The sequence below is a fragment of the Vicugna pacos genome, chromosome 8, assembly GCF_048564905.1.
Source record: "Vicugna pacos chromosome 8, VicPac4, whole genome shotgun sequence".
Lineage (NCBI taxonomy): Eukaryota > Metazoa > Chordata > Mammalia > Artiodactyla > Camelidae > Vicugna > Vicugna pacos.
In genome coordinates, this window is record NC_132994.1 from 71937108 (window position 1) to 71962600 (window position 25493).

Consider the following 25493-nt stretch of genomic DNA (forward strand, 5'->3'; position numbering starts at 1 on the left):
TCGGGTGGAGGCGTGTGATTCTGAGGCTATTCCCTGAGTTAACATGGCTGCGGCTGGCCAGCCGCTGGGACACCCTTGAGGAAAGAAGACGAGGTTTGTCCGAGGCTTCGGCTGCGATCTCCTCAGCGATGGCGCTTCGGTCGCGGCTCTGGGAGTTGTCTTCGGTTTGCAGGAACCCGGGTAATTAATCTCCCCACTTCTCTCAGACTCCCCAGGGTCTGCACAACGTGCATATGCAAGTCGTATTTTATATTCCACATGCACCATCGAAAAGTAAAGGAGAACATCGTAATGACACTAGTAGAAAATTAAGTACCAGGTCTATGATGACTCCCCCTGCATCCCCTGAGCAAACATACCTTTTGTCCTTCTTCCAGAGTACGAAGACAGGGGAGAGGATGGAGTTAGAACTTAGATCACATTCCTGTTTTGTCCGTATTCGTCATTTTTTTAAGATCCATGTGGTTGTTTCCATTGTTAGGATGTGGGGTGGCGGCTCTCTCAACCAGTTCCAAGCCATTGGTGAAGCCTGAAGCGGACGTTGTGGAAAATGAAGCTGTTGCCCCAGAGTTCACCAACCGGAACCCCCGGAATCTGGAGCTCTTGGCTGTGGCCAGAAAAGAGCGGGGTTGGAGGACAGTGTGGCCCTCCCGGGAGTTCTGGCACAGGTAATTAAGCCTGCTAGTTACTGACCACAGAGCGGTGCACGGTGCCCTACAATTTGTTTTCATCAACTCATTTAAAGAATGTGCCAGATCCTGCTGGCGACTTTCCTCTCGGGAGGCTGACTTGCGGTGGATCTAGGAGGGTTTGCGGGGGGGTTGCTGCAAAAAATGAATAAGTAGGTGTCATAGAGAAAATTTAAAGAGCATGATGTTAGAATGAGAGACTGGTTGCCTACCAAGACTCCTTTGCAAATAAGGAGATGCCAAACTATCTGCCAAGAAGAGCATTTTCAGCAGAGGAAACAGCTAGGGTGGGAATGAGATTGGTGTGTTTCAGGAACTGAGAGGCCTGTGTACCTGGAGCTCAGTGGGCCAAGGGGTGAATGCTGTAAGATGAAAATAGAGAGGTAGGTAGGAGACAGGTCATTGGCTTTGTGAATCAAGTAATGTGGTGTTAGTTTCAGGTGTACAGCAGAGTGTTTGGTTATACACATATATATTCTTCTTCATTATAGGTTATTACATGATACTAAATATAGTTCCCTGTGCTGTACAGTGGGTCCTTATTGTTAATCTATTTTATACATAGAAATGTGTACCTGTAATCCCAAACTCCTAATTTATCCCTCCCCTCTTTCCTCCTTGGTAACCATGGGTTTGTTTTCTATGTCTGTGAGTCTGTTTCTGTTTTGTAAATAAGTTCATTTGTATCATATTTTTTAGATTTCACACATAAGTGATATCATGTGATATTTGTCTTTCTCTGACTGCCTTCACTTAGTATGATAGTCTCTGGGTCCATCCATGTTGCTGCAAATAGTATTATTTAATTCTCTTTTTATAGCTGAGTAATACTCTGTTTTACACACACACACACACACAATATATATATATAGTCTTTATCACTTCACTTGTCAGTGGACATTTAGTTGCTTCCATGTCTTGGCTATTCTAAATAGTGCTGCTATGAACATTGGGGTGCATGTATTTTTCCAATTAGAGTTTTTGTCTTTTCTGGTTGTATACTCAGGAGTGGGACAGCTGGATCAATGGTAATTCTATTTTTAGTTTTTAAAGGAACCTCCATACTGTTCTGAGGAGAACAGATTTTTATGGGGGCAGGGGTAGAAGCGGGAAGTCTAAGTTAGAAGTCTATTCTTTGTTACAAAGATAGTTAATTATTGAATTCTTTATATTTGCCAGGAATTTTGCTAGGTACTTTATATGGATTTTCTCATTTAATCCTTAAAACTACTTTTTGAGTTGGGGAGGTTATAGCTCAGTGGTAGAGCATGCGCTTAGCATGTACAAGGTGCTGGGTTCAATTCCCAGTACCTCCATTAAAATAAATAAATATACCTAATTACCTCCCCCGAAAAACAACAAAAAAATTCTAAAAAAAAAAAAAACAACAAAAACAACTTTTTGAAGCAGGTGCAGTAATTTTCCCCATTTTACAAGAGCAGGGGATTTGAGGCTTAGGGAGATAGGGTTAGTAAGTGCCAGAGCTAAAATTCAAACCTGTTTTGTCTGACCTCAGAGCTGAAACACTAAATTGTTACCACGGTGCTGCAGCATGTTGGTGTTTATCTGCTGTTTATCTACTTGGTAAGGATTCATTAAAAATGTATTTCTTAAGGACTATATCAAGTTATAAGAGCAAATTAGAAATCATAACTATGTGATAGATTCATTCAACAAACATTAGGCCTAGATCACCTCATAGGCACTGTGCTACATATAGGAGAGAAAATAAAGTAGATGTCATCCTTGTCAGCAGAAGTTTTATAGTTTGGTAGTGGAGATGGAATAGGGGTAATAAAGTGGTACAGTTGCTATGGTGCATTTTGACGTTGTGTATACAGGGAGGAGTCAAAGAAAGAGGGCAGGCAGTTCATCTTTGAAATTATCTGTATCTGAAGTCTAGAATTCTTTGAAACACCCAAATTATTACTTTCACTTGGGTCGTATTTTTTCATATATGGACCACTTGGATAATTGGAGATCTGTTTTCCCCCCTTTTTCCCCTATCTGTCCTATTCACAGTATTATCAGTATAAAATTGGAAGTGACCTTGGAGATAGTAAGTCCTACCCCTTTATTGCACAAATGGTTTAAGACAAGAATCAGCAAACTATATAGCTCTTGGGCCAAAGCTGGCTTGCAAGCTAAAAATTTTACATTTTTTTAAAAGGTTGAAAAAATCCAAAGAATAATATTTTGTGATGTGGAAGTTGTGTAAAATTCAAATTTTGTTATTCACAAAGAAACTTTTATTGGCGCGCAGCCACCATTCATTCTCACCTGGCTATTCTAGTATTACTGTGCCTGAGTTGAGCAGTTGTGCCTTATTGTTACCTGAAAATGGGGTTTGCATCTTGGTGGGTGTCGAGCTAAAAGTCACAACCAAGCCAAAGATGGGGAGAAGGAAGGGACTTATTACTTGCCGTGAGTAAGGAGAACACTGGGGATCTTTCCCAAAGCAGTGTCTCCCTAAAAAGCAAAGTTGCGGAAGTTTTAAGCTAAAGTTACATGCGTATTTATAAGGGGCTTGAGCCCAGGAGAAGTCAGTATAAAATTGGGGCCAAGGTAGACAGAGTCCAAGCTTTAGCTGATTGGAGTCACAATGGTCAACCTCCACCTGGGTGCAAAACTCCAAGGCTGTATCAGATTGTTAAGTATATCCCTTCAGGAGGAACTAGGACTCGGTTTTTATCACTGAACTGTTGTTTCTTGGCTGCTGTTCCTTTGTTCCTGCATTCCCTTACTTCCCTTAAGATCATTGATAACTGAGACCTGTTCAAGGGCAGGTATTGTGGCCATACTTAGATCTTAAAATGGCTTAGGTATAAAAATGGCATCTCTTATGTCAAGAAAGCCATTCTTGATTCTCTTTCTCCTGGGACCCCCGTACCCTATCTGCTTACAATATGTCCTACAAACCCTAAAATATTTACTATCTGACCCCTTACAGAAAAAGTGTGTTGACTCCTGAATCAAGAGATTGTGATTTTTTTTTAGGGCTACCAGCAAAACCAGGAATAGAACCCACGTTTCTAAATTTAGTGCTTTTCCTGCTATTTCACTGTAAGAATCTTAGTGTAATCTCTAATGTCAGTGTTTATCATGACCTTAATTTTTTTTAATTAAAAAAATTTTTAAAAAAAAGTTACACAGCAAAAAAATATATATATAAAAAAAATTTTTATGATGTCCTTTTATTTATTTTGGGGGAGAGGTAATTAGGTGTATCTATTTATTTATTTATTCTTAGAGGAGGTACTGGGGATTGAACCTGGGACCTCATGCATGCTAAGCATGTGCTCTAGCACTTGAGCTATATCCTGCCCTCTTCATGAGCTTAATTTTTTAAACGTTTTATAAAATCTAAAAGGGAATAGTTTCTTGTGTGTCCTTCTAGAGCTGCTCTGTGCACATAAGTATAAACTTATTTTTTTAATTATAAATCTTAGCACACTGTGTACCTTGTTCTGCATTCCCCCAACACACACGCACACACACACACACACACACACACACACACTCACACTCACACTCACACTCACACTCATACTCATACTCATACGTAAAAATACATCTTGGAAATACTTTCTGTTGGTTGGGAACATCGGCTCTGGAGCCAGACCCCTGGACTTAAATCCTACCTCCTTTACTTACCATAGGTTGTAATCTTGCTAAAGTTACTTAACCTTTCTGTGTCAGTTTTTGCAGCCTTACAAAAAGAAAGAAAGAAAGAAAGAAAGAATAATGGAATTATTTTGAGACATGAGCTATACCTGTAAACAATTATGACTCCCTGGCACAGTAAGTGCTCAATAAATGTTAGCAGCAGGAGCATCGAAAAAGTGTGACTTCATTCTTAACTGTGTGAAATACCATTGCATGGGTGTTTTAATTAACTGGCTCCCTACTGATTATCTTTTATAATTTCAGACAGTGTTATAATGAATTTTCTTGTCCATGCATTTTATCAGGATTGGGCATATTTTCATGGGTTTGAGTTATTAATATTTTCCTTTTCTGTGGACAGTTTGTCCAGGTTCTTTGCTTGTTAAGTTACTGGTCATTTTTTATTATAGGAGGCTTTTTGCATATTATGGGAATTAGCCCTTTGAACAATATATGATTTTAAAATATTTTTTGTTTCATTGCTTGCCTTTTGATTTCATTTCTGTTTTGTTTTTTTGTTTTTCTTACCATGCAGGAAACTTTGTCAGTTTGTTTTTTTTTAAGCCATATGACATAGTTTGATGTTACATTAAAAAATTTGATATAGTTAAATAGGCTTTTCTTTGAGATTATTAAAAAAAATTCTCCCATGTTGTCTTCTAGTACTTTTATGATTTCTATTTTTGTATTTAAGTCTTTGATTCATCTTACATTTATTTTGGTGTTAGCTGGAAAATAAAAACAGAGTAAGTATATCTTTATCCAGTGGAGGGTCAGCAACTTAGCTCTGCCTCCTCAAATCCGGTTGTAAAGTAGATGCTGTGTAAATAAATCTTAGCTCTCAAATACCAAATTTCTCCTGGATATTTGAAGTTAACTAGAAATATTTTGTTTATTATTGAGGATATCCTCATAAAGACAGAGGAAAAACACCTTTCCCAAGTAAAATCCAGGTTAAGTATGTTGAACCATAACATACTTATGTATATAAATAAACCAAACACTGCATTCTTGAGAAATATTTAGGCATTTATTCACCAGAGTCATTTATCTTTAGGATTCTTTTATGATTTTATTTTCTCACCTCATTTAGGTTGAGAGTCATAAGGACTCAGCATCATGTAGAAGCATTTGTGGAACACCGCAGTGGCCAGGTTGTGGTTTCAGCATCCACCCGTGAATGGGCTATTAAAAGGCACCTTTATAGTACCAAAAACGTGGTGGCTTGTGAGAGTGTGGGACGAGTGCTGGCAGAGCGATGCTTAGAAGCAGGAATCAACTTCATGGTCTACCAACCAACTCCTTGGGAGGCAGCCTCAGACTCGGTATTTTTGTTTTCCTGTACTTATTTAAAAGGTATTGGGTTAATTCTTGACATTAGATACTTACATAATAATAGTTCCACTTACTAAGTTCTCTGCATGTGTCAGACCCTACGGTGAGTATCCAGATGTATGTCACCTCACATCATCCTCACGGCAGCCCATAGCATCCGGACTGGCGTTCCTGCTTCTGTATAAAGTAAGCTGAGGCTGGCTTGCCCAGTCAGTGTGGCAAGGGCAGGGTTCAAACCCACTTGACTGATTCTACAATCATAACGTTGACCACTACTTCTTTGTTCATATATGAACATCTTGTCTGTATGATATTTTAAAATGCTACTAATCTTTGACATTCTCCATCCTCTTTTTTCTTGTCTATGTTGTTATTAAGATCACTTCCTGAAAAACCAGTGTAGGCTAGGAAGTTAGCAAGGAGCAAATCAGTTTACTTCTTTTTCTCTTGAGAAGTGAACTATTTACTGTCAGCTGATTCAGTTTTTTCCTTCTTTCCTCATCTTCAAAACCAGTTCAAACGACTAGAGAGTGCTATGACAGAAGGTGGTGTGGTGCTGCAGGAGCCTCGGAGAATCTATGAATGAAACAAGCACTGTTCGGAACTTGTAAATATAAAGCTGTCAGCTACTCGTCCACTAGAAGACAGCATCAGGAAGAACCGCCGGCCTGGACGTTCCATACACTGACCTGACGGCAGAGTGTCGCTAGTAGTTCAGGTCCTCTCCGTCTCCCCTTGTGTGTGTGTTTTAAATCAAGGGCTAAATTCTTCCTCTCTATTGAGACATGAGAGAAGTTATCTGAGAAAAGCTGTTGCCAATTATAATTAACTTTTGAAGGACAAATTAAATGTTGTTTAGAAGTTAAAGAATAAAGGTATATTGTAAACTCTTACTTTCTGGCTATATGACATTTTCTCCACCTTTGAGCTGACTGTGGCAAGGGTACACATAGGAGGTTTATGCAGAGCACTTGTTACCGTGGCTAGCTCAGAGTGGGTGGTCTCAGCGAATGGCAGCTGTTGCTGTTCAGGGTGTGGAGGTGTTAATAGAAGATGTCAGTACCAGTTTATTAGAAACAGACTCAGTAATGTGAAGATGAAAGGGGCAAATGCCTCAGTTGGGCTCTGGTTCCTAACAGGCAGAACCAGATCTGAAAGAAGAAAGGATTGCAATGAGGAAAGAATAGGGACAGGGTTAGTATGTGCTAAGTTTGCCATGAAGTGGAACTTTGTTAGGAGATGAAGCTTGAAGTGTATTAGTCTAAAGTTAGTCTAAAGCTGAAATGAGGTAGAAGGGAATCATGGCAGTTCTCTTAAATTAGTTAAGTCAAAATAAGATGTTAACTGTTTTTGAAACATGAAGAGAAGACCCAGTAAGCAGTTCAGGTGGTTTCTAGAGCATTTCCCCCCAGTTTTAAAATGTGTACTTTATCTTATACAGAAGTGAAACAACATGGCTACCGTCAGATCTGAGTATTCAATATATTTTTAAAAAAATAAATATGCACCAACATTTTAAAGAACTATGATTCTGAGGAGCCTTCAGAATGCAATGGCTCAGCAGTCCCCTTTTGATCAATGAATACTCCAGTGGAGGCATTTACAAGTATACATTATAGTTCTAATATTTTCTTCCCTCATCTTAAAGATTGGAGCATCTCACTTTGAAGACCACAGTTCTAGAAGGCTGTTCAAACAAGTCAGAATTCAAGGGAGGATGTAAAGAAGCCCACGGACTGGAGTAGTGTGGCTTTGGAAATTGACAGTGACAAAAATAGGGTTCACCTGCGATGCCATAGGCGGGGATTCTTCTGCAAGGAGTATGATTGTTCTAGATCATCTCCGTACCGAGGATTCCTTCAGTTTCCTCACTTCTTGAGGTGTTGTGTGGCAAGTTTGAAACAAGGTATTATAAAGAGATGATGCTGACAAAATAGGGAAAAGATGCGGTGTGGGGGAGGGGATGCGGACAGCCCAACACTGGCAGTGACTGCCACGTTGAGAGGTGCTGATTTTGAAAACAGACAAGAAGTGGCCCCCCACCCCCCTACTGCAGCTGCAGTCAGTACCTGCCTACTGCGTGCCTTCAGGGGCTGTTACCGGTTTGTTTTTACTCTTACAGGCTCTACTTTTTCCTATCATGCTTCTTCATGTTCTAGGTCTACATAAATGGCATTCTGCTCTTTTACTGACTGCAAAGAAATCGCCGCGGAGCAGGCTAAACGGCCTTTGTTAAGGCGGAATCTAGGCAACCCTTCACCCTAGCGGGCAAAGTGTTTAAGGGCAAGCACTGGGGGCAAACACCTGGGCGTGGGCGGTGGCCAGCGCAGCCGGGGGCCCAGACGGAGGCTCCAGGCCGGTGGCCGCGGGGGCGTTGCGTTTCCCCCGCGCGAGCCCTTTAAGGCGGCGGCGCGGCGGAAGCGCGTGGCCGCACTGGGCGCCCTCGGCCGAGCTGCGTGGCCATGGACGTGGGGGCCGACGAGTTCGAGCAGAGCCTCCCGCTGCTGCAGGAGCTCGTCCTGGGCGCGGACTTCCTGGGTAAGGCCCCGGGATTGCGGGCCTCGTCGCCGGAGCGCCCTGGCCGGGCGAGCCTGCGGAGGATGTGGCTCGGGCGGGACAGGGCGGAGAGGGGAGGCCCAGCCGGGTGGTCGCCAGGCCGCAGGAGGCTCAAATAGGGCCCCTGAGCAGGACAGAGAGATTCCTTCTCGGGCCTGGGCTGTGGGAAGTTAAGCAGCAATTACACACTTGTCCCCAGTGTGGTCCAGGTGCAACGGGGTGGCCTGGCTTGTCCTTGCTTTGTCTTCCTCTGTTTTCCCTTCTTGACCTCACCTGGCCTCTTGAGCACCAAGAAGGTGACCAGTACCTTTGCCACCTGCAGCATTTACAGCATGAGGGAGGTGGCAGTGTTCTGTACCCCGGGACTCTTGTCTTTTTTGCCTCCCTTGCAGGTCTGGATATAGAATTCACAGGCCTTCGTTCTAACCTGTCCAGGCCCCAGCAGATCAGGTAAAGCTCCAGCTGCCTTAGAGCTGTGCTGGAGGGGTGCTCTTCTGTGCCCTGCTGGATGGCATCCCAGCCAGCCAGCACTGTTTCTCAGCAGGCCCTGTGTTGGCATTGGGCGGGCAGGACAACATTTTGTGGGGAGGTTGAGGCCCTTGTCCACGAAACGCTGGCAGTGTTGCCTAGCTGTTGTGGCAGGGAAGATGCAGCCCCTGGTAGAGAGGTGCCCATCCAGCGTGGAGTCGGTTTGGCTCTCATTGCCTGTGGACTGAGATGCCCGTTTTTCCGCAGTCTTTTTGACTTGCCGTCAGAGTGGTATCTAAAGACTCGTCAGAGTGTTCAGCAATTCACAATCTGTCAGATAGGTGAGTTTAATCTTCGGCTGTTTGAGTTACTGAAGGGGATATTTTTATTGTCTTTGTGTTTCCCACTGGTACAACAGCTTTGGCGCCTTTCTGAGATACTGGCTGTTGTTTGCATGCTTGTTTGGTTTTTGACCGTGTTATGCCTACAGGACCTAACGCTTTGAAATAAGCAGAACCTTAGTTTCCATGCCTAAATCAACATTAAGGAACTCGCACCATCTTTCAGGAAAATGTGTGTATGATTTTTGCTGAAAGAAAACATACAAAACAAGATCATACTATAAACACGTTCTGCATCTTTCCACTAATGGCATTTAGAGATCTTTCTGTGTCAGCTTATACAGATCTCTTGTTCATTTTTAACAATGGCATAGCATTCCAAAGTGACTGTATCTGTTGGTGCCAACTCCTAATGATGCATATGGTGGGTACCATTTGTGTGTAATGGAACAAGGTTGCACTGATTGTCTTGGTATTTATATATGACTGTGCGCTTGTGGGCATATACGTTTGGTATACTTACAGCGGGAGAGTGTATGTGCGTTAAAGTGTTGATTTGTTGCCAAACTATTGCTCGTCCAACAACTTACACTAACAATGAATGTGCCTGTTTCCATCACTCACACTGGGTATTATCAGTCTTAAATTTTTTTGCCCACTTGGGAGAGGGAAAACGACCTAAAATTGTCATCCTGATTTACGTTTTTAATACAAGATCAGCAAACGTTTTCTGTGATGGGCTACACTAAATGTTTTACGTTTTGCAGGCCATATGGTCTCTGTTACAACTACTCAATTCTGCTGTTAAGGGGAAATCAGCTGCAGCTAATACACAAATGAATTAGCATGGCTGTATTCCAGTAAAACCTTGTCTACAAAAACAGGTCATGAGACATTTTACTGATTCTTGCTTTTGCCGTGAATGATGAACACCTGTGTGTGTTTTGTTCCTTATCCTTGTCTTTTGCTATTTTTCTACTGTGATTGCTTTTCTTCACTCTTTGCAAAGTGTGGGAAACCGCACTGGGGCACATTTCTGTTGTTCTGCCCGTGCTTCCAAGTCTTTTTCACTTTGTGGTCTTTTTAGCAACAGAAACATCTTAAAGCAGTAAAATGAATAAGTCTTCATAGTTTATAGTGTTTCCTTTAGTTAGTTTTAAAACTAAAAATGTCAACTTAACATTCCATGTTTGCGGTAACATTTATAATGATATTTTAGTCATCTCACTGTGAGTTACAACTTGACAGTTCTCATGTTTTGAATCTATCTTTTCTTTTGTTTAAGAGATAATCTTAAAGCCTACACAGTATCTTTGGGTGCACGTATTGCTAAAAATATTTTTCTGTAGTAAACTTCTGGTAGCTTTTCTTTGGTGTTCATTCTCTCTACCATGATTCTTCTAGGATTGTCAGTGTTCTCCAGTATTGAAGGAGAGTCAAGCAAGTATGTATAAAAACCTTTGACAAAACACATGGTTCTTGCCCATTTATTTTCTCCACCTGCTCCACCTCCAGTTTCTGCTTCAGGCTCTGACCAGTGTGGCCCTGGATGCTCCGTGGCCTCTCCTGCTTCTGTGCCGCCCCCGCCCCGCCCCCCCAGCCGATACTGGCTGGTCCTTCAGGTTTCTCAGAGCAGCACCATTCCTGGGGCCTTTTCTAGCACCTCTGTACCTTTGGGTGCCCTTTTTCTCTTTTCCTTGTCTCTTGTATCGCCTTCAGGATTGCAGTTAACACTGTTCTGATGAGGGTGGTGTAGCCCCCAGGCCCCAACAGACAGGGTGCTGAATGGCAGCCCCACTGGTCCCAGGTGGGGCAGGATCTCTGCTGTTCTTTTTTGGCCCTCAGTACCAGTCATAGTAATTGAAGCATAGCTAACATTCAAATGTGGTGGACCCTTGAATGACTTGGGATGTGAACTGCATGGGCCCACTCAGGTTTCTTTCACTAAATATGTACTACAGCGCTACATGATCTGTGGTTGTTTGAGTCCTGGGATGTGAAAGAACTGGGATGTGGAGGACCCGTGTATAGACACAGGGCCGACTGTAATTGTACGTGGCTGTACTTCTCAAATGAAAGGAAGAGCCCACTCTGGGGCTGGCTCTGTGAGCCAGAGTTTTAAAAATGGTTCCGCCCTTTTCTCATTTTTTTCCCCCTTAGGTATGTAGCCCACTCATGTAACTTCTTTCTCTTCCCTACAACGTTTGGGATTTTGGATTCAGAGTTCTCTTTCCAGGCTTCCAGCGTTCAGTTTTTGAATCGGTATGGCTTCGACTATAACAAGGTATGGCTTCAGAGGAGAGGTGGGGAGGGAAAGGGTTTAAAGGCCATCTGGTCCACCTGGCCTCTGCGTCCACCACCTCTTCCCCTTGCTGCCTGTGCGAAACCAGACAAAGTTTCTTTCCACTCTGCTGCTGGCATGGAGGATGCCTCTGACTTATTTCCTTGTTTTAGTTTCTCAAAAAAGGAATCCCATATATGAACGAAGAACAGGAGAAGACAATAAAACACAGCATCCTGACTGGGAACTGGAGAGTTTGCAGGTAAGTCTGGTTCTCTGGGCGCTTTGTGGGTTTCTTTGTTGCTGGTGTGTTTCTGGCTTTCCTGTGTGTAGACGTGTTGTCTCCAGAACATGGTGACCTTACACCGTCTCCTTTAGCTAGTGTGGCTGCCTTGGCCTGTGTTGAGCCAAACACAGTAGCCTGAAGTGCTGGTGATTCCATTCTTACACCTGAGACAAGAAATCTCCCTGCATAGAGTGTGATTTCAGTGTTTAAAATGATGGGGAAAAAGAACTGACTTTTTTAAGTTACTCAATTTTATTATAATTGGGTTTTTGGGGGATTTTTTGGTTTTGTTTTTAAATGGAAGTACTGGGGATTGAACCCCAGAGTTCATTCCCTCCACCACTGAGCTATGTCCCAGCCCACTAAGAACTGACTTAGTTTGGCACTCAGAGAAGCAAGAACTCCGTCCCAGTGCTAAAGGGGGAAATGGCTCTGTTGGGCTCAACGTGAGATGCTGTGCTGGCCTTCCATGTGATCTTAGGTGTTTTTCAGGTAAATCGCAGGCAACTTGACCGTGTGTCACATTCCTCGGCATGTTGCTCCATGTGCTTGATCCCGCTGTGTTCCCCAAGGGCAGGATCTCTGCCTTTTTTCTTTGGTCCCCGGTTCCAGTTGTCCTGCTTGACTCCCGGGCCTGCAGCGCTGGGGCCAGGTGTGAGGCGCAGCCCTGTGTGCTGGAGGGAGCAGCTGCCTGGGCCCAGGCAGGCCCTGCTGGCCACCAGTTGTGTGGTTTTCAACCAGGTGTTTATGCTCTTTGGGCTTCAGAGTCTGCCTTTATCATAAAGGGAGTTAAATCAGACAGTTTTAAACTCTAGAACATAACCTTCTGTTATGTTCAAATGTTGTAGAAAAGTCTTTCCCCTTCTCAGCGTAACATCATGTCCTTCTGCTTCTAATGCAGGAGAAGATGCACTTCCCAAAGCGCCTGCCTTTCCCTCATTTCACCAGACGGTGCTTTTTCACCTCTGAAAGCTGGATTGAGATTCAGGCCTGATAACGTTGCTTAGTGTTGGCTGGCTCCCAGCACCTGTCCCTCCACTGGCCTGTCAGCGGCAGGATTTGGGCGTGCTCATGTGGCCGGTGGGAGGGTAGAGGCCACGTGTTTGGTTTCCTGTTGCAGAATAAGACCCGGGAAAGAAGTGGTCTTTTTGGGGCCCATTTCCTTGTTGAGATCTCGATGTTAAGACAGAAGGCCACAGAAACCCCTCCCACATTAGCACTGTCTCCTCCCACATCTCCATGTTCATGTGCCCACTTTCAGTTCTCTGCACAAAGACCAGATCAAAGTGGTGATCGATGAGGTGACACGCTGGCTGGACCTGGCCGAGGAAGGCGACTGGATGACCCTCCCTGATATCGCTGGTAGGCAGGAGGTGACTCCCGGCCTGGGAGCCTCGGGACTGGTCGCTGTCACGAGCCGGGGGTGGGGGAGCATCCCTTCTCCTCCCGTGGGTCCAGGGCATTGGCTCAGCAGACGTGAGGTCCTTGTGCCTAGATCAAGCTCTGACCCTAGTTCAGAGGCTGAAGGATTTTCAACCCATTCTGAAATCTAAGGTTGAGGCAGCAAAGTTCCATCCAGAGCCATCCTTTTTATCCCAATCCTCAGTGCCCTGTGGACTCTTACTATATTTACTTTTGTTAAGCTCTGAATTTTGCCCCCCAGTACAATGTGGAATCACCAATGAATGTGCCCTAGATTTCCAGTTCTCAGCCCTGGTCTGTGGGCCCCAGGGGTCTCTGAGGCTCTTTCCAAGGGGTTCACAAAATCATAACTTTAGTCAAAACATTAATCAGCTATCACTCCCCATTGTCACCGTGCCACTTGCACTGATGGTCCTGAAGTGCTGGTGGGTACCCTGGCCAGCACCTCGGCACAGTGAGGGCGGGAGCTTCAGACCACCCTGGCGGTCATGGTATTCTTTGTTACCACGTACGGTTTAAAAAAAAGATTCCAATTTTATTTAATCTTCTCTGTGAAATAGTCATTCTTAGTTTTATTAAATCTCAACCTTTGATTGCCCATCTTTTAAAATAACGTGCAAAAAAATAAGTGCGCGTGAAACATCACTGCTGCTTACCGGTTGGCTTGAGGAAAAGCACTTAGGTAAGTTTCTGTGTTGAAAGCTGAACTAGCTTTTTTTTTTTTCACCCCCTCATGGAATATAATTTTTACTTGAACTGTGGTTAGTCAGACTTGGTTGTATTCAGTCATTTTCTCAAGTGAAAAAGTAAGCCTTGTTGCTTCGAGGAGACTAACAGTATTTGCTAGAGATGAAATCTGAGCTTTCAGTCAGGAACTGGAATTTTGGAATACTTGCGTCTGCCACCATAAGCTTGACAGCTTTATGAGTCTTTTCTAATGAGATCAGTGGCTGTGTGTACAAGTGTCTTTTGATGGTGTGTAACGTGTGAACACTGGGAAGACCCGTGTAACTCAGCAAACCAGTGTTTTTCAGATGACTGATGCTTGATGTTATAAAATCATGGGCAAAAGTATAATGGGCTTATTTTTTAAACTTTGCAATTTTTAATTTCTTGTGTAGTTTTAATTTCTGACATGGTGGGTATCAAGAACGAGAACCCACACACAAAAAGGCTCTTTGGGGTCCTCAATTTCAGAGCGTCCCTGAGATCAGGGACTTTCAGAAAGCTGCCCTAGACCATGCCGTGCCATCCCTGTCGCTCGGCCTCGTGGACTTGGGTACACCTGAGAGCTGGCCTTCCACTTGACCAGCCATCTCTCAGCTGCTCTTCCTCTCGGGCTTTTCGGGGCAAGGGCTGCCATCCCAGGGTCTGCGGGGGTCTGAGCAAGCCATGTGTTTCCCTGCTGCAGGCTTCCAAGCCTTCGAGGTCCAGCTCGTGCTGAGGAAGGCCCTCCCCGACATCTGGACGATGCTGAGAGATCATGGGGTGAGTTCTCACCTGGAGGGGGGCCACCTCGGTGGCTCCATCATTTCTCTGTTGTTCAGCCAAACCTGACCTCTGGGAAAGGCTTTTTGTCCCCTCTTCCTTTTGAGCTGCAGGACCACTTCTTTGGCCTCGTTCCCTGGAAGCCAGGATTCAAGGACCTTGTCTACTTTTCCTTTCAGGTGATAGTGAAGAAAGTGAGTAAACAGCATCGCTGGTATCTTGAGAACACCTCTTGTGATCGAGAGAGCTGTTGGAAGGAGAAGACTCTCCTCTCTGCAAGGGGTTTCTCTGTGTTTTTCCAGATGCTGGTGAAAGCCCAGAAGGCAGGAAAAGATCTCTTTTCTTGGTCCTTAGCCGTCTTCTGTATTTCTGGCTGTAGATACTAACAGGCCCTTCAGTGGTAAACTAAGGTTCCTTAAGATGAGTGATTCCTTTTTGTTACCTGGCTTTATGGATCTAACCTTGCTTTCACCAAATGATGATAGTAATATTTCATAGGGACAGTCTTTCCCCAAATCAGTCTTCTTTGTGTCTTTCAGGCACATGGGTATTTCAGTACTAACTGACCTGAAGCTACCTGAGGGCTGCATGTATCTGCTTCACAGCTTGGATGCCCAGTGTGGCCCAGGCTTCAAGTCCCTCCGACTGGCTGCTTGCTTTTCTGGCATTTAAGCAGTCCAGCTCCCTTTCATGGGGGTGGAGTGCAGCTGGGGATGGAATAACTGTCTTGTCGGAGTGCAGTCGGTTCTAATGCTACACCCTTTGCCAGAGACAGTGATTAGTCTACAGTGTCTGTTTTATTTTTAAAATTTCATCTCTCACCTGTCGATTTCCTCCAAGCAGCCCTTGGTGGGACATAATATGATGATGGATCTGCTACATCTCCACGAGAAGTTCTTCAGGCCTCTCCCAGGTAGGGACACACCTGTCCTCCTCCTTCCTCGGAGCCTGTTACCATCCTCCTGGAACTGGGGGACTTCCTCAGGGAGAAAAACATTTGAATTGATACATTCCTCCCCCCACCACTGAAGTTGTTCGGTCTCATTGTATAAAACTTGGCAAAATCAGAAATGTGCAAAGGAGACCAGCTACCTTTTAATCTCAGCTATAATCCTAACACTTTGCTTTTCCTCTGTTGTGGCTTTTTGCGTATGTGACCACACTGTTTGATTTTGCTTGGCTTTTTTTCCACTTACCAAAAGCATTTATTTATGTCGTTACGCTAGCATCATTTGAAAGGCCGTGTTACTGTCTTACCGCTGTCCCAGTCTTCTCCGTGGCTGATGCCGTTGGACACAGCGGTGTGATGGAGCATTAAAACACATGCATTCAGAAGTCTTGCTTGAGCCCTGATTCCACCCCTTGTCATGTGTGATCTTGAGCAAGTTACTGTGACGTACCTGTTCTGTTTCGTTGTCTGTAAAATGGGGGTAATGATAGTGTCGGTATCAAAGTTGCTCTGGGATTAAATGAACTAAAGTACAGAGAACACCAGTATAGACTGAAAGAGGGTTCTAGGAGAGATTCTCTAAGATGATAAAACACCTCAGTTTGAGAACACTGAGAGTATTAGCGGAGAATTAGGGGTAAAATTAACAATCACTCACTGAAAAACTAAACAAACAGATGAACAAAAACATTGCTGAAACAAAAACTGCCAGAGAGGAAGTCACTGGAGGAGGCCCCTTGGCCCCTTGGCAGGTAATGGGCTGGTGCTGGCAATGAGGAGGAGCTGGAGGTGGAACAGGTAACGATCATCTTACCTCCTGGGAGTCAGCAGTTAGTGCCCCAAAGCAGGAAGTCCCCTAGCAGCATCAGCATGTTATTTAGGGAGATGGGAATAAACACCAGAAGGAAAAACTGAAAAGTAGTTGCTTTGGGGGAATAGGAAAGGGGAGGGCAATGAAAAGAGGGATAGTGGGGGGATTTTGGTTTGTCTTGCAATAAACCTCTTTGAACTACTTGCAGGTATAATTTTGGAGTGAGGGAGGTAATTGGGTTGTTTATTTTTTGATGGGTATACTGGGAATTGAACGCAGGACATCATGCATGCTCAGCACACATTACCACTAACCATACCCTCCCTTCTATGCAGGTATAATTTTGATAAATATACCAGTTAATAGTTTAAAATTGTAAGTGCCCTGATCAATTTTTTTTTAACTTCTTGGATTTTCCTTTGAATAGTCATTTACAAATAATTTCACATCTGTTGGGATATTCACATTATCCAGTAACACCTCTTTCTCCCTTTTCCATTGGCTAGAACTTTGCAAACTGCATTAGCTAATGTTGGCAATAGACAGTATCCTGAAAAATGGAAAACCTTTTGGCTCCTGCTGTTTCAAATGGTGATGGCAGGTTGGTTTGAGATTTAGAAATCTTTCATGATTAGGAGTAAGGATATTTTCAATTCCTATTGTTTTTTTTGCTTTATTAGCCCGAGTTGGTGACAACCAGATTGGAGAATTTCTTCCCGCTTTTACCAACAAACTCACTTCTATCTGGGTTTTTTCCTTCAGAAAGCTACGATGAATTCAAGCTGAACATCCACAATCTATTTCCTATTCTTATCGACACCAAGAATGTGACAAAGGACATCTGGAAGGTAAGCGTTGCTTCGGGGAAAGGAGAGCTTTGTCCCAGTGACACTTAGCTTTCTCGCTCTTTAAAAATTTTTTCTTGAACCCCTTTCTTGTATTTTACAACCAGTATTGGTTTTCCTGTTCTGCTTTACCACTCTGAGTCTTAACTAGCTCACATGTGATTTTTTTCTTTCTCTTATTCGAGTTCCCACGTCTTTGTGTAAAGTTCACGTGCTTATTTAGATGGACAACAGAGCAGCTTGATCGCGAGCTTGGCACACACCTGAGGAGTATTTGCAACATGCTAGACGAGCTTCAGGGTTAGGGGGTGGAGTTCCCTCTTGGAAAAGTTTACTGAGCATTAGGGTCATGGGATTTCAACCTGGATGACACACTCGAGTCACCTGGGAAGCTAAGTACTGAGACCTGGGCCCCACCTGCAGCTTCTCTGGTTTAGAGGGGCTGGTTCTGAAGCTGCCAGGTAACTTCCACTTTGCAGCGGGGATTGTGCACTGCACGTGGAGCAGGGAAGCACCCGGCTGGTTTAACTGCTGCTTCAATGTTAAACTGAGAAACAGAGAAAGGGGAGGCCAATCAGTGTTTTCAGTAAAGCCTCAAGCTGATCAAAGCTAATCGTTCACTAAGGGAGCCACACTAATGGGCCTGGGTTACTTGGTATGTCCTTGCCCGGAGGCACACTTCTTACTGGGTCTCATGTGCTTCTAGCCCTGGTTCTGTGATACCGCCTGTCTCCACCCAGCGGGGTCCTCAGCTGAAGTGGGGGGGACACGGGGCCTGACATGCGGGAACCAGCATGTGCCCCTTTCTGCACAGGACGAGGTGAATGCTGGGACTGGGGGACCTGGCAGGTCCTTAGAGTGCCTAGTGTCCTACATGTGTCCTTGGTCGCGGTCTGGTGCCTTGGGGTCCTGAGTTTCTCAAACCTCTTAAACACTTGTCTTTGAAGGAAGATGGTGTGAGGTGTGTTTGTGGCAGGTTTTTTGTAGGCTGGGTTGTTACGTCCCTTATAGGAAACCCGAAGACACTATGTACCCTGACATCCAAATTAAGGAATAAGAGTAGGTATGTATGAAGAGAGGGGTTATAGGAGTTAGCACTTTCCAGGTGATTTTAATGGCCGTTTGGTAATACCTGAAACAGACAATAAGCAAACCTACAAATGTCTTAGTCTAATTTGTCTTCCATAATTATAGGAACTGAATTTCCCAAGGGTTTCAAGTCTCTCAGAGCTTCACGACATCCTGAACAGGTAAGGAGGCTGGTTGTCGGAGCTGCTGTAGAGCAGGGGTTCCCTGTCGGGACGACTTTGCTCCCCAGGGCACGTTTGGTGATGCTGCGATGTGCGTGGTGCTGAGCTCAGGGGTGCTAGTGAGTAGAGGCCCCGGTGCACAGGACAGGCCCCAACTCAAAGGATCTCCAGCCCAGAATGTCCCTGGTGCTGAAGCTGAGAAATCTTGCTCTAGAGGGGAGGGGGCCTGGAAAAATGCCTACAGCTATTTAGTTATATCGTGTTTTCTGTTAGCCAGGCTTTTATTTTCCTTTTGATCTGTTTCTGACTATTGGAGTGACAAGCTCCAGGTTTTATTTTCCTCTTGCACCCTGTTGTTTCTCTTGGGCCTGCAGCAGGGCGAGGCATGGTGGGCGCACTTGAGTGAATGAGTGACCTCCCTGGCCTTCCTGTAGGAAGACCAGTCCCTGTTTATGTATTTTTAAACTTTCAGGAGAGGTAATTAGGCTTTTGTTTTTTCAGCAGAGGTACCAGGAATTGAACCCAGGACCTCCCCTGTGCTAAGCATGCGCTCTGCCACTGAGCCATACCCTCCCCCGATCCTTCCTACTCACGGTAGCAGTTATTTCTAAAGTGAGAGCCTCCTCCGGCCCCTCATGCTTCCTCGTTTCCTTTCTCAGACGGCCCTCCTGGTCCTCATTTCTAAGAAATAAGTACAAGGCCAGAGGCAGGCATCTCCACCCGCCTCTCCTCCCCTCTAGACATTTCTGCAGCATTGTCATCTTTGCCACTGTCTCTCCCATCAGCCAGCACACAGGACCCAGGCAGGGCGGGCTGCGCTCCTTTGGCCTCCCTGCTCCGGACCCCACACCCTCCCTCCGCTCGGCAGCCCGCCCCACCTGCTGTGGCCTCAGCCTCCTCCTCAGTCGTTCCCTTCTCTTCTTCTGACTTGGAGCTATGGAGCCCTGCAGCTCTCCACTCCTGCTACCTCCGTCTTTGTTCTTCCCTTCCGTCTGGGGTGGTTGCCTGGTGCAAACTCGTCTCCTGTCTCAGCTGATGGGACGATGCACAGAAGGCACTTGGAACAGACGTGGCAGGTGGTGGTGCTTAGGTGTCACCTTGTCTGGCACCGGACACCCTGGGCCCTGTCCTGTCTCACCTTCTGTCGTGTCCTCTCCTGGGTTTCTCTTCTCTTCTAGTGGGTTTTTAATCTTTTCCTTGCAGGCCCTTGTTCTTCCATGCGTCCCTTTCATCTTTCAGGGGTCCCTCCACAGCCCTCTTCTGGCTGATTACCGTGTCTCTGGGTGACCAAATCCACCCCCTCGGCCTCTGCTGCCACCATTTCCGTGCCACCGGTGCCCAGACCTCGGCAACCCCAGTCACCTCGTTCACTGACCCAGACACCATGTGGCCTACAGGCACCTTCCGTGCCTGGAGGACTTCTTTTCCGTCCTTACACTGCCAGGCACTATGTGTGCAGGTGTGAGAGCCTGGTTTTCAAGACACAGGCTCTGAATCTCGGCTTCCTGGGTTGCGTTCCCAGCTTGGCCGCTCACTAGCTCTGGGAGTGACCTGGTAAGAACTACTTAATCTGTGTGCCTCACATTTACCATCTGTGAAGTGAGGCAGTTGTTGCACGAAACTCAATGTAGCCTGAGGATTAAAGGAGCCCCGTGTGGGGCAGAACTCACGGCCGTGCGGGCACTTAGTCCACGCTTACGAAGTGTCACCTGCTGCGGCTGCTGCTGACGGTCTGCCTGATCCCAGTGGCTGCCGCATGGCATTGGCGTGTGCCATTTGACAGATGAGAAAATAGGGCTCTGAGATATTAAGCACATGGAGAGGCACTAGGAGATGATGTTGGAAAACAAATGAAGGGAAGGCATCCCCACTGAGTGCCACCGCCATTCACCCACGGGCCAGAGCCGAGACCCGGAAGGGGCCCCAGGGCTGGGCCTCCTATATCTTCTAGTCAAGTCCTGTCAGTTTTAGTCCCTAAGTGTTTTAAAATCTGTTCCTTCCTCTGCACCCCCAGCATCATTGACTGTGCTGAGGCCTCTCTTTTTTTTTAATTCCAGTGATGATTCCAGTTACTTACATTAACCTAAGAGGGAGAGGAAGAAGGGATTGTTCTCAGTGAACGTTCTTTATTTTTCTGACAGTGACTTGAATCCCACGAAGGATTCTGGGCCAGTGATTATTCACGCAAGCAAATGTGAGAAATACGGTGCGTCCCGGCAAACCTGCCCCTCCGCGGCTGGCGCGGCACTGAGCGGCCGGGGCTCGGGCCGGGTCTCCACGCGGCCAGCGTGGGCAGTGAGGGGGGCTTCGTTTCCTGAGTCGTGTTCCGTAGAACCCCCTCCCTCCAAAGGAGCCATTCTGGAAGGCGTCGGAGGGCCCGGGGGCCGCCAGCTCCCCTCCGACGGGGTGGTTAGTCTGCCGGGAAGCTGTCCGCTTACCCCTCCCGTGGGTGCTCTTGGCGCCGTGGGGAGGACCCCGGCGAGGATGGCGCCGGCGTCTGAGGAGGGTGCGCGCCTCTGGAGGGGCAGCAGGGGCTGCTTGTGTGCGCACAGCTGGCGCGGGCATGGAACTGGGGCGGTGTGGCGGGGGAGGCTCCTTCCCCAGGCCGTGTGCTCACTGCTGCTTGACTATCTCTCCTGCTTCCGGAAAACACTCCAGTTGAGACAAAGTACCCCCATGAAGCAGCGTACGATGCCTTCCTCTGCGGATCAGGTGAGAGTTGCTGTCCTTCTAAAGGGAGACTCATGCCCCCACCCCCCACCTCCCAGGCTCTCCGATTACTTCCAGGCGGGTTGCACATGTGGAAATAAAGCCTGAGTTTGCATGTTTTGATGAGGCGATCAGGTTGAGCCTTGATTGTCTGTTACATTTCTAGCTTTTTTTTTTCCAGTTTTCTTGAGGGTGGCACACCTGCTTCTATGGAGAGTGCACGGGTGAGTGGTCCTTTCTTCCTGTGCCCTGATCAGTGGCAGGACTTGGTGAGCCCCCAGACCCGGGCTCCCGAAGAGGGAGGATGCGGACGTCGCTGTGTAAGGACACACTCATGGGAAGAGGTCTTCCTCTGTAGGCTGCCTTTCTCGCCGCCCCGGCCTTCCCCGCCGGGGCTGGTCCTGGAACCCTGGCCTCTTGGCCATGGGAAAATGCTCTGCCAAACGCCGAGGCAGAGGGGTCAGGCTCAGGTTCCATCGCCTGCTTCAGTGCTCCCAGCAAGGTGTGCTTGCTCTGTCTGTCACCCTCCTGTTTTCTCATGTCGTGTAAATCAGAGTGAGGGAGGACAGAGTGTTCAGGTCAACAAGTGATCCCTCCCTGGAGTCCACGCGGTCAGGCTAGGGAGAAGCAGTGACTTGGAATGAGGCACACGGGAGAGATTCTCAAAACTCCCAGGTGGAATCTTAAATGCATTTGCTTGTGGCAGCATCACCCCAGATGCCTACAGTGCTGGGCTTAGAGGAACCAGCTCCACACTCGAGCTACGCATCCCTGTGGCACCGCTCTTGCCGCATACATTTGGTAAACAGGATGTAGCAGGCTGGGTGAAGGAGCTAATCAAAATTGAGTTCTTTGGGGCTGACTTGGAAACATTTTTAGACTGTACCCTGTTAAATTGGGTACTGCTCATACGTGTCCATTTTGGGAAAGGGTGTTATGTGTAGAAATAGCCGACGACACATTGACGTGGGGCTTATAGCTTAAGAACATCTCTGTCCCGTGCCCCCTTTCCCTGTGCTCTGACCGGGCGGTCCGCACGTGCTGGACAGCCCCGGGGCCTGTCAGTGCCCTGGCACCTGGGCCTTGCGTCCTTAACTGCCTTTAACCCTCCCAGGTTTAGAGAAGTCCTGTAGCAGCCCGGGGCCAGGTGCCTTCCCTGGGGCCCGTCCTCCTGGGGGGAGGCGGGGCTGCTGGTCCAACAAGGCTGTGGGGTGAGGGATGGCCATGTGGCATCAAGGGTGGTGTCCTGCCGGGTGAGAAAGCTTCTCTTCCTCTCAGCAGCGTCCACTCGCTCGTTCTCTGAGCCTGTGGCTCATGTCTGTCAACGGAGGGCTCTCTACCAATCTGCTGCCCGTGGGTGGTGGCCCTGGAAGCTCTGCTCTGGCTCGGGCCATCGCGAGAGCTTGTGGAGATTGGTCATTTGTGGGGAGCACACTGATATAAGCCCCCAAAGCTGTGAGGGAGGCCGGGAGGGTGGTCTCAGGCAGCTCCTGTTCCTGGACCTGAGCTGTGCTGGGGCTCGTGCATGGCCGCCTGTGTGCCTGAGCACCAGGGGGTGTTCTCTGCCTATGTAGCTCTGTGCCCGTGCCCGAGCCCTCCTTCCCTCTCTACCTCGATGTTCTGGCGCCTTATGTGAACCAGGTGAATCTTATCCGAGCCGGGGTCCCCAAGATCGTAAGTAGACTTCTTTTTGCTCTTTCCTTCATTCAGAGGCTGGTGCTGGGATGCAGCCAGGTTTTCTGAGGTGTCTTAGATGGGTTGTGATGACAGCCAAACTCAGTCAAAGAGGGGCTCATGCCCTGCTAAGCTCGTTGTGTTTTCCTGCCAGAATCAATGTAAACTTGCTTCTTACCCCCTTCTCTCCTCTGCCTCCCTCCCACCCCGCTACCAACTCCAACAGAGCCTCTCCTAGTCTCTCAGGATTTTCAAACAGGGTTGGTGGTCAGTGGGAACTGGGGAAAATCGCCGTCTTCTGTCTTCTAGACAGAAGATCGCTCTCTGTCTTCTAGAATTTTTCTGGTCCAGATTACCCCAGCATCCGACCTCCCATCCTCATCCTGAGTGTCAGGAGGTGGCGTGGGGTCAGCGAGCAGCAAGTCTACCGCGAGTTTCAGAATCTCTGCAAATTTGACGTCCGGAGACTGACGCAGAGCCAGTTCCTGCTCCTGACCAACAGGTTTAAGGAGTAGGTGCCGAGGTTCTGGGCTGCCCCTCCCGCCCGCGGCCGCCCGCCTCTGCCTGCGGCCATGTCAAGCAGGCCCGGCACCGCGCCTGACCCAGCCCCTGTGTTGGCAGTGCTCGGAGCGTCCTGAAGGAGTACAGGGGCCACCCGACCCTGCGCGTCTCCCTGTACCGGTACTGGAGACACTCCCCGAACATCAACTGCTTGTTACAGTAAGTGGCCGGGCTGAGGCGGCTTTGGACTGTCCAGTGGGTCAAGCACGTTCACCAGCTGGTGTGGTTGTAAAGAGGTCGCTGACAAGTGTAGGGACCTGCAGGCGACTCGGTAATGTTCAGTGCGTGCATGGAGAGTGCGCTGGATGGGCCTGTCCTGGGCCCAGGGCTTTGTCAGTGAGGAAGACCAAGCCCGGTCCTCGTGGAGCTCGGGTCGTAGTGGGAGGTCACACGTGACAGACAGCTGAGCTGCCCGGTGTGCTAGGTGGTGGGGTCAGGAGGTGGGAGCGGAGGGTCTTGGGGGGTTGCTGTTCAAAGAAGGGAGGTGTCTGGTACGTCGAGGTGACAGAGGAGCAAGGAGACGAGGACAGAGCAGTAGGTGGATTCCAGTCAAGGAGAGGGTCAGAGGTGAGGACCTCGGAAGAGGCTGGATCACAGAGGGTCTAAGCAGAGGATGACACGTCACTCTGTCTGTGTGCTGGGACACTGGAGGACGCAGGGCAGGGGGACTTCAGGAAGCCGGGCCACTGCTCACATGGTCAGTCGTGTCTTGGACTGCTTGGTGGCCATGTAGGGGAGTGGGGGTGGTGAGAGCGGAATCAGACAGGACCAGGGTCAAGTTTAAATCCAGCATCTTTGGCCTGAGCAACTGGAAAGACAGAGTTGCTGTTCACTGAGCTCTGAAGGATGTGGGCTTTCTGTTAGGAGCTGTGTCTGCCGAAACTGCATTGTTGAAGAAAACTTGGCTGCCGGGCAATCCTTTCTCCTCTCACCCTCCAACGTAAATCGCTAGGAAAGATGACCTCAAGGGGCAATGTGTGCTGTTGGCGCTGGGAGAAAAGAACACCAGGGGGAACTAAATTGGGGAGGAAGTGGGGCGAGGCCGTGTCAGCTCAGACCTGCCCGCTCACACGCGGGGCCAGCCCACGCCATCCGGGCCACTGACCGCTGTCCTTGTCTTGCAGAGTCTGTGGCGTGGTCACCACCTGGGCCCTTGTCGCCTTTCTCCTTGGAAGACCTCACCCCTGAGTACAGCGAGGCTGCCTGCAGCCCTGTCCCGTCTCCGCACATCCTGGGGCGCCCGTCCTGAGTTTTGTTCATTTAAATCCTACCCTGCTTGCAGGTGGATCTGCATGGATCAGAAACTTTGTTACATTTTCTGATGTGAAATTCTGTAAAAACTATCAATGGTAAATCCTTCGTTTGTGGCCCAAACTTTTCTTTCTGTAAGTGACTGGGGAGAAGTCACCACCTGTGGGAACTTAAGCTCATGTTCCAGAGTGTCTTCTGATCAGACCACCTGGATGGTGGAAGCCGGACACCAAGTGAACAGAAGGTGCCGTTGTTTGTGGGAGAGGAGCTACCAGCCAACAGGCTGGCGGACTTAGGCCTGAGTAGTGCCCCAAGTTTAGTAAAGGGAGCGATGAAGCCAAGTGTCCATGAGCATGTGGTGAGCACCCGTGTTTTGAATAAATATTATAAACCCTAAGCCATCAATATTCACTTTAGAAACAGTTACCTGTATCCCAGGTGTGGACCCGGAATCGAGGGATTATCAGGTGGTTTTGTTGCCTTGGTGTTGCTGTGCATGGCACTTGGCTTTGCCAGAAGCTCTTCTCTGTCAGGGGCTGAATTTAGCTGGGCTGTTTGCTCAGCCTTGAACTTTACTTAAGGATTCAGCAAAACCTTATTAAATTGCGTGTGGAAGTTTTTCTCTGTAAAAACAGATGTGTTAGTGGTGGCAGCCCTCCATTTGGGAGTTTGGGAGCTGCCATTCCAGGAGTCACATGCCTGTCCTGGGGTGTGAGCGACAGTGACCGATGCGCTGCTCTGCCCACGAGATTGGGCAGCGTGTGGTCAGACCTGCTCTCGGTGGTGGGAGGGAGGTTTTCCGTTTGTCCAAACAGCATCCTGGTGGGATGATTTTTTGTGTTCTCGTGGGATGTTCCTTTTGTACATGCTGAGGAAGACCGCCCCTTTGTGTGAACTTGTGGGGCCCCGTC

The 25493-nt window shown here is 47.5% G+C and overlaps 2 protein-coding genes across 3 annotated transcripts; both read left to right on the forward strand.

Annotated features, from left to right (window-relative positions):
- Nucleotides 1-6: 6 nt before the first annotated feature.
- On the forward strand, nt 7-6420 carry MRPL18 (mitochondrial ribosomal protein L18). 2 transcript variants are annotated; one of them, XM_072966126.1, is made up of 4 exons: nt 7-180; nt 482-668; nt 5449-5531; nt 6205-6420. In XM_072966126.1, exons 1-4 carry the CDS (start codon nt 129-131, stop codon nt 6270-6272), a joined length of 390 nt encoding a protein of 129 aa, XP_072822227.1. In that variant the 5' UTR covers nt 7-128; the 3' UTR covers nt 6273-6420. The 2 variants fall into 2 exon arrangements, with proteins under 2 accessions (XP_072822227.1, XP_006197748.2); XM_006197686.4 differs by having other exon boundaries at nt 18-180; nt 5449-5680.
- Nucleotides 6421-8066: 1646 nt separating this feature from the next.
- PNLDC1 (PARN like ribonuclease domain containing exonuclease 1) lies at nt 8067-24979 on the forward strand. The gene is made up of 19 exons (XM_072966128.1): nt 8067-8228; nt 8639-8696; nt 8982-9055; nt 10460-10499; nt 11216-11339; nt 11510-11598; nt 12884-12984; nt 14456-14532; nt 14712-14855; nt 15376-15445; nt 17055-17140; nt 18332-18387; nt 20529-20593; nt 21046-21099; nt 21278-21320; nt 22671-22770; nt 23106-23281; nt 23392-23490; nt 24456-24979. Exons 1-19 carry the CDS (start codon nt 8153-8155, stop codon nt 24517-24519), a joined length of 1596 nt encoding a protein of 531 aa, XP_072822229.1. The 5' UTR covers nt 8067-8152; the 3' UTR covers nt 24520-24979.
- Nucleotides 24980-25493: the final 514 nt, after the last annotated feature.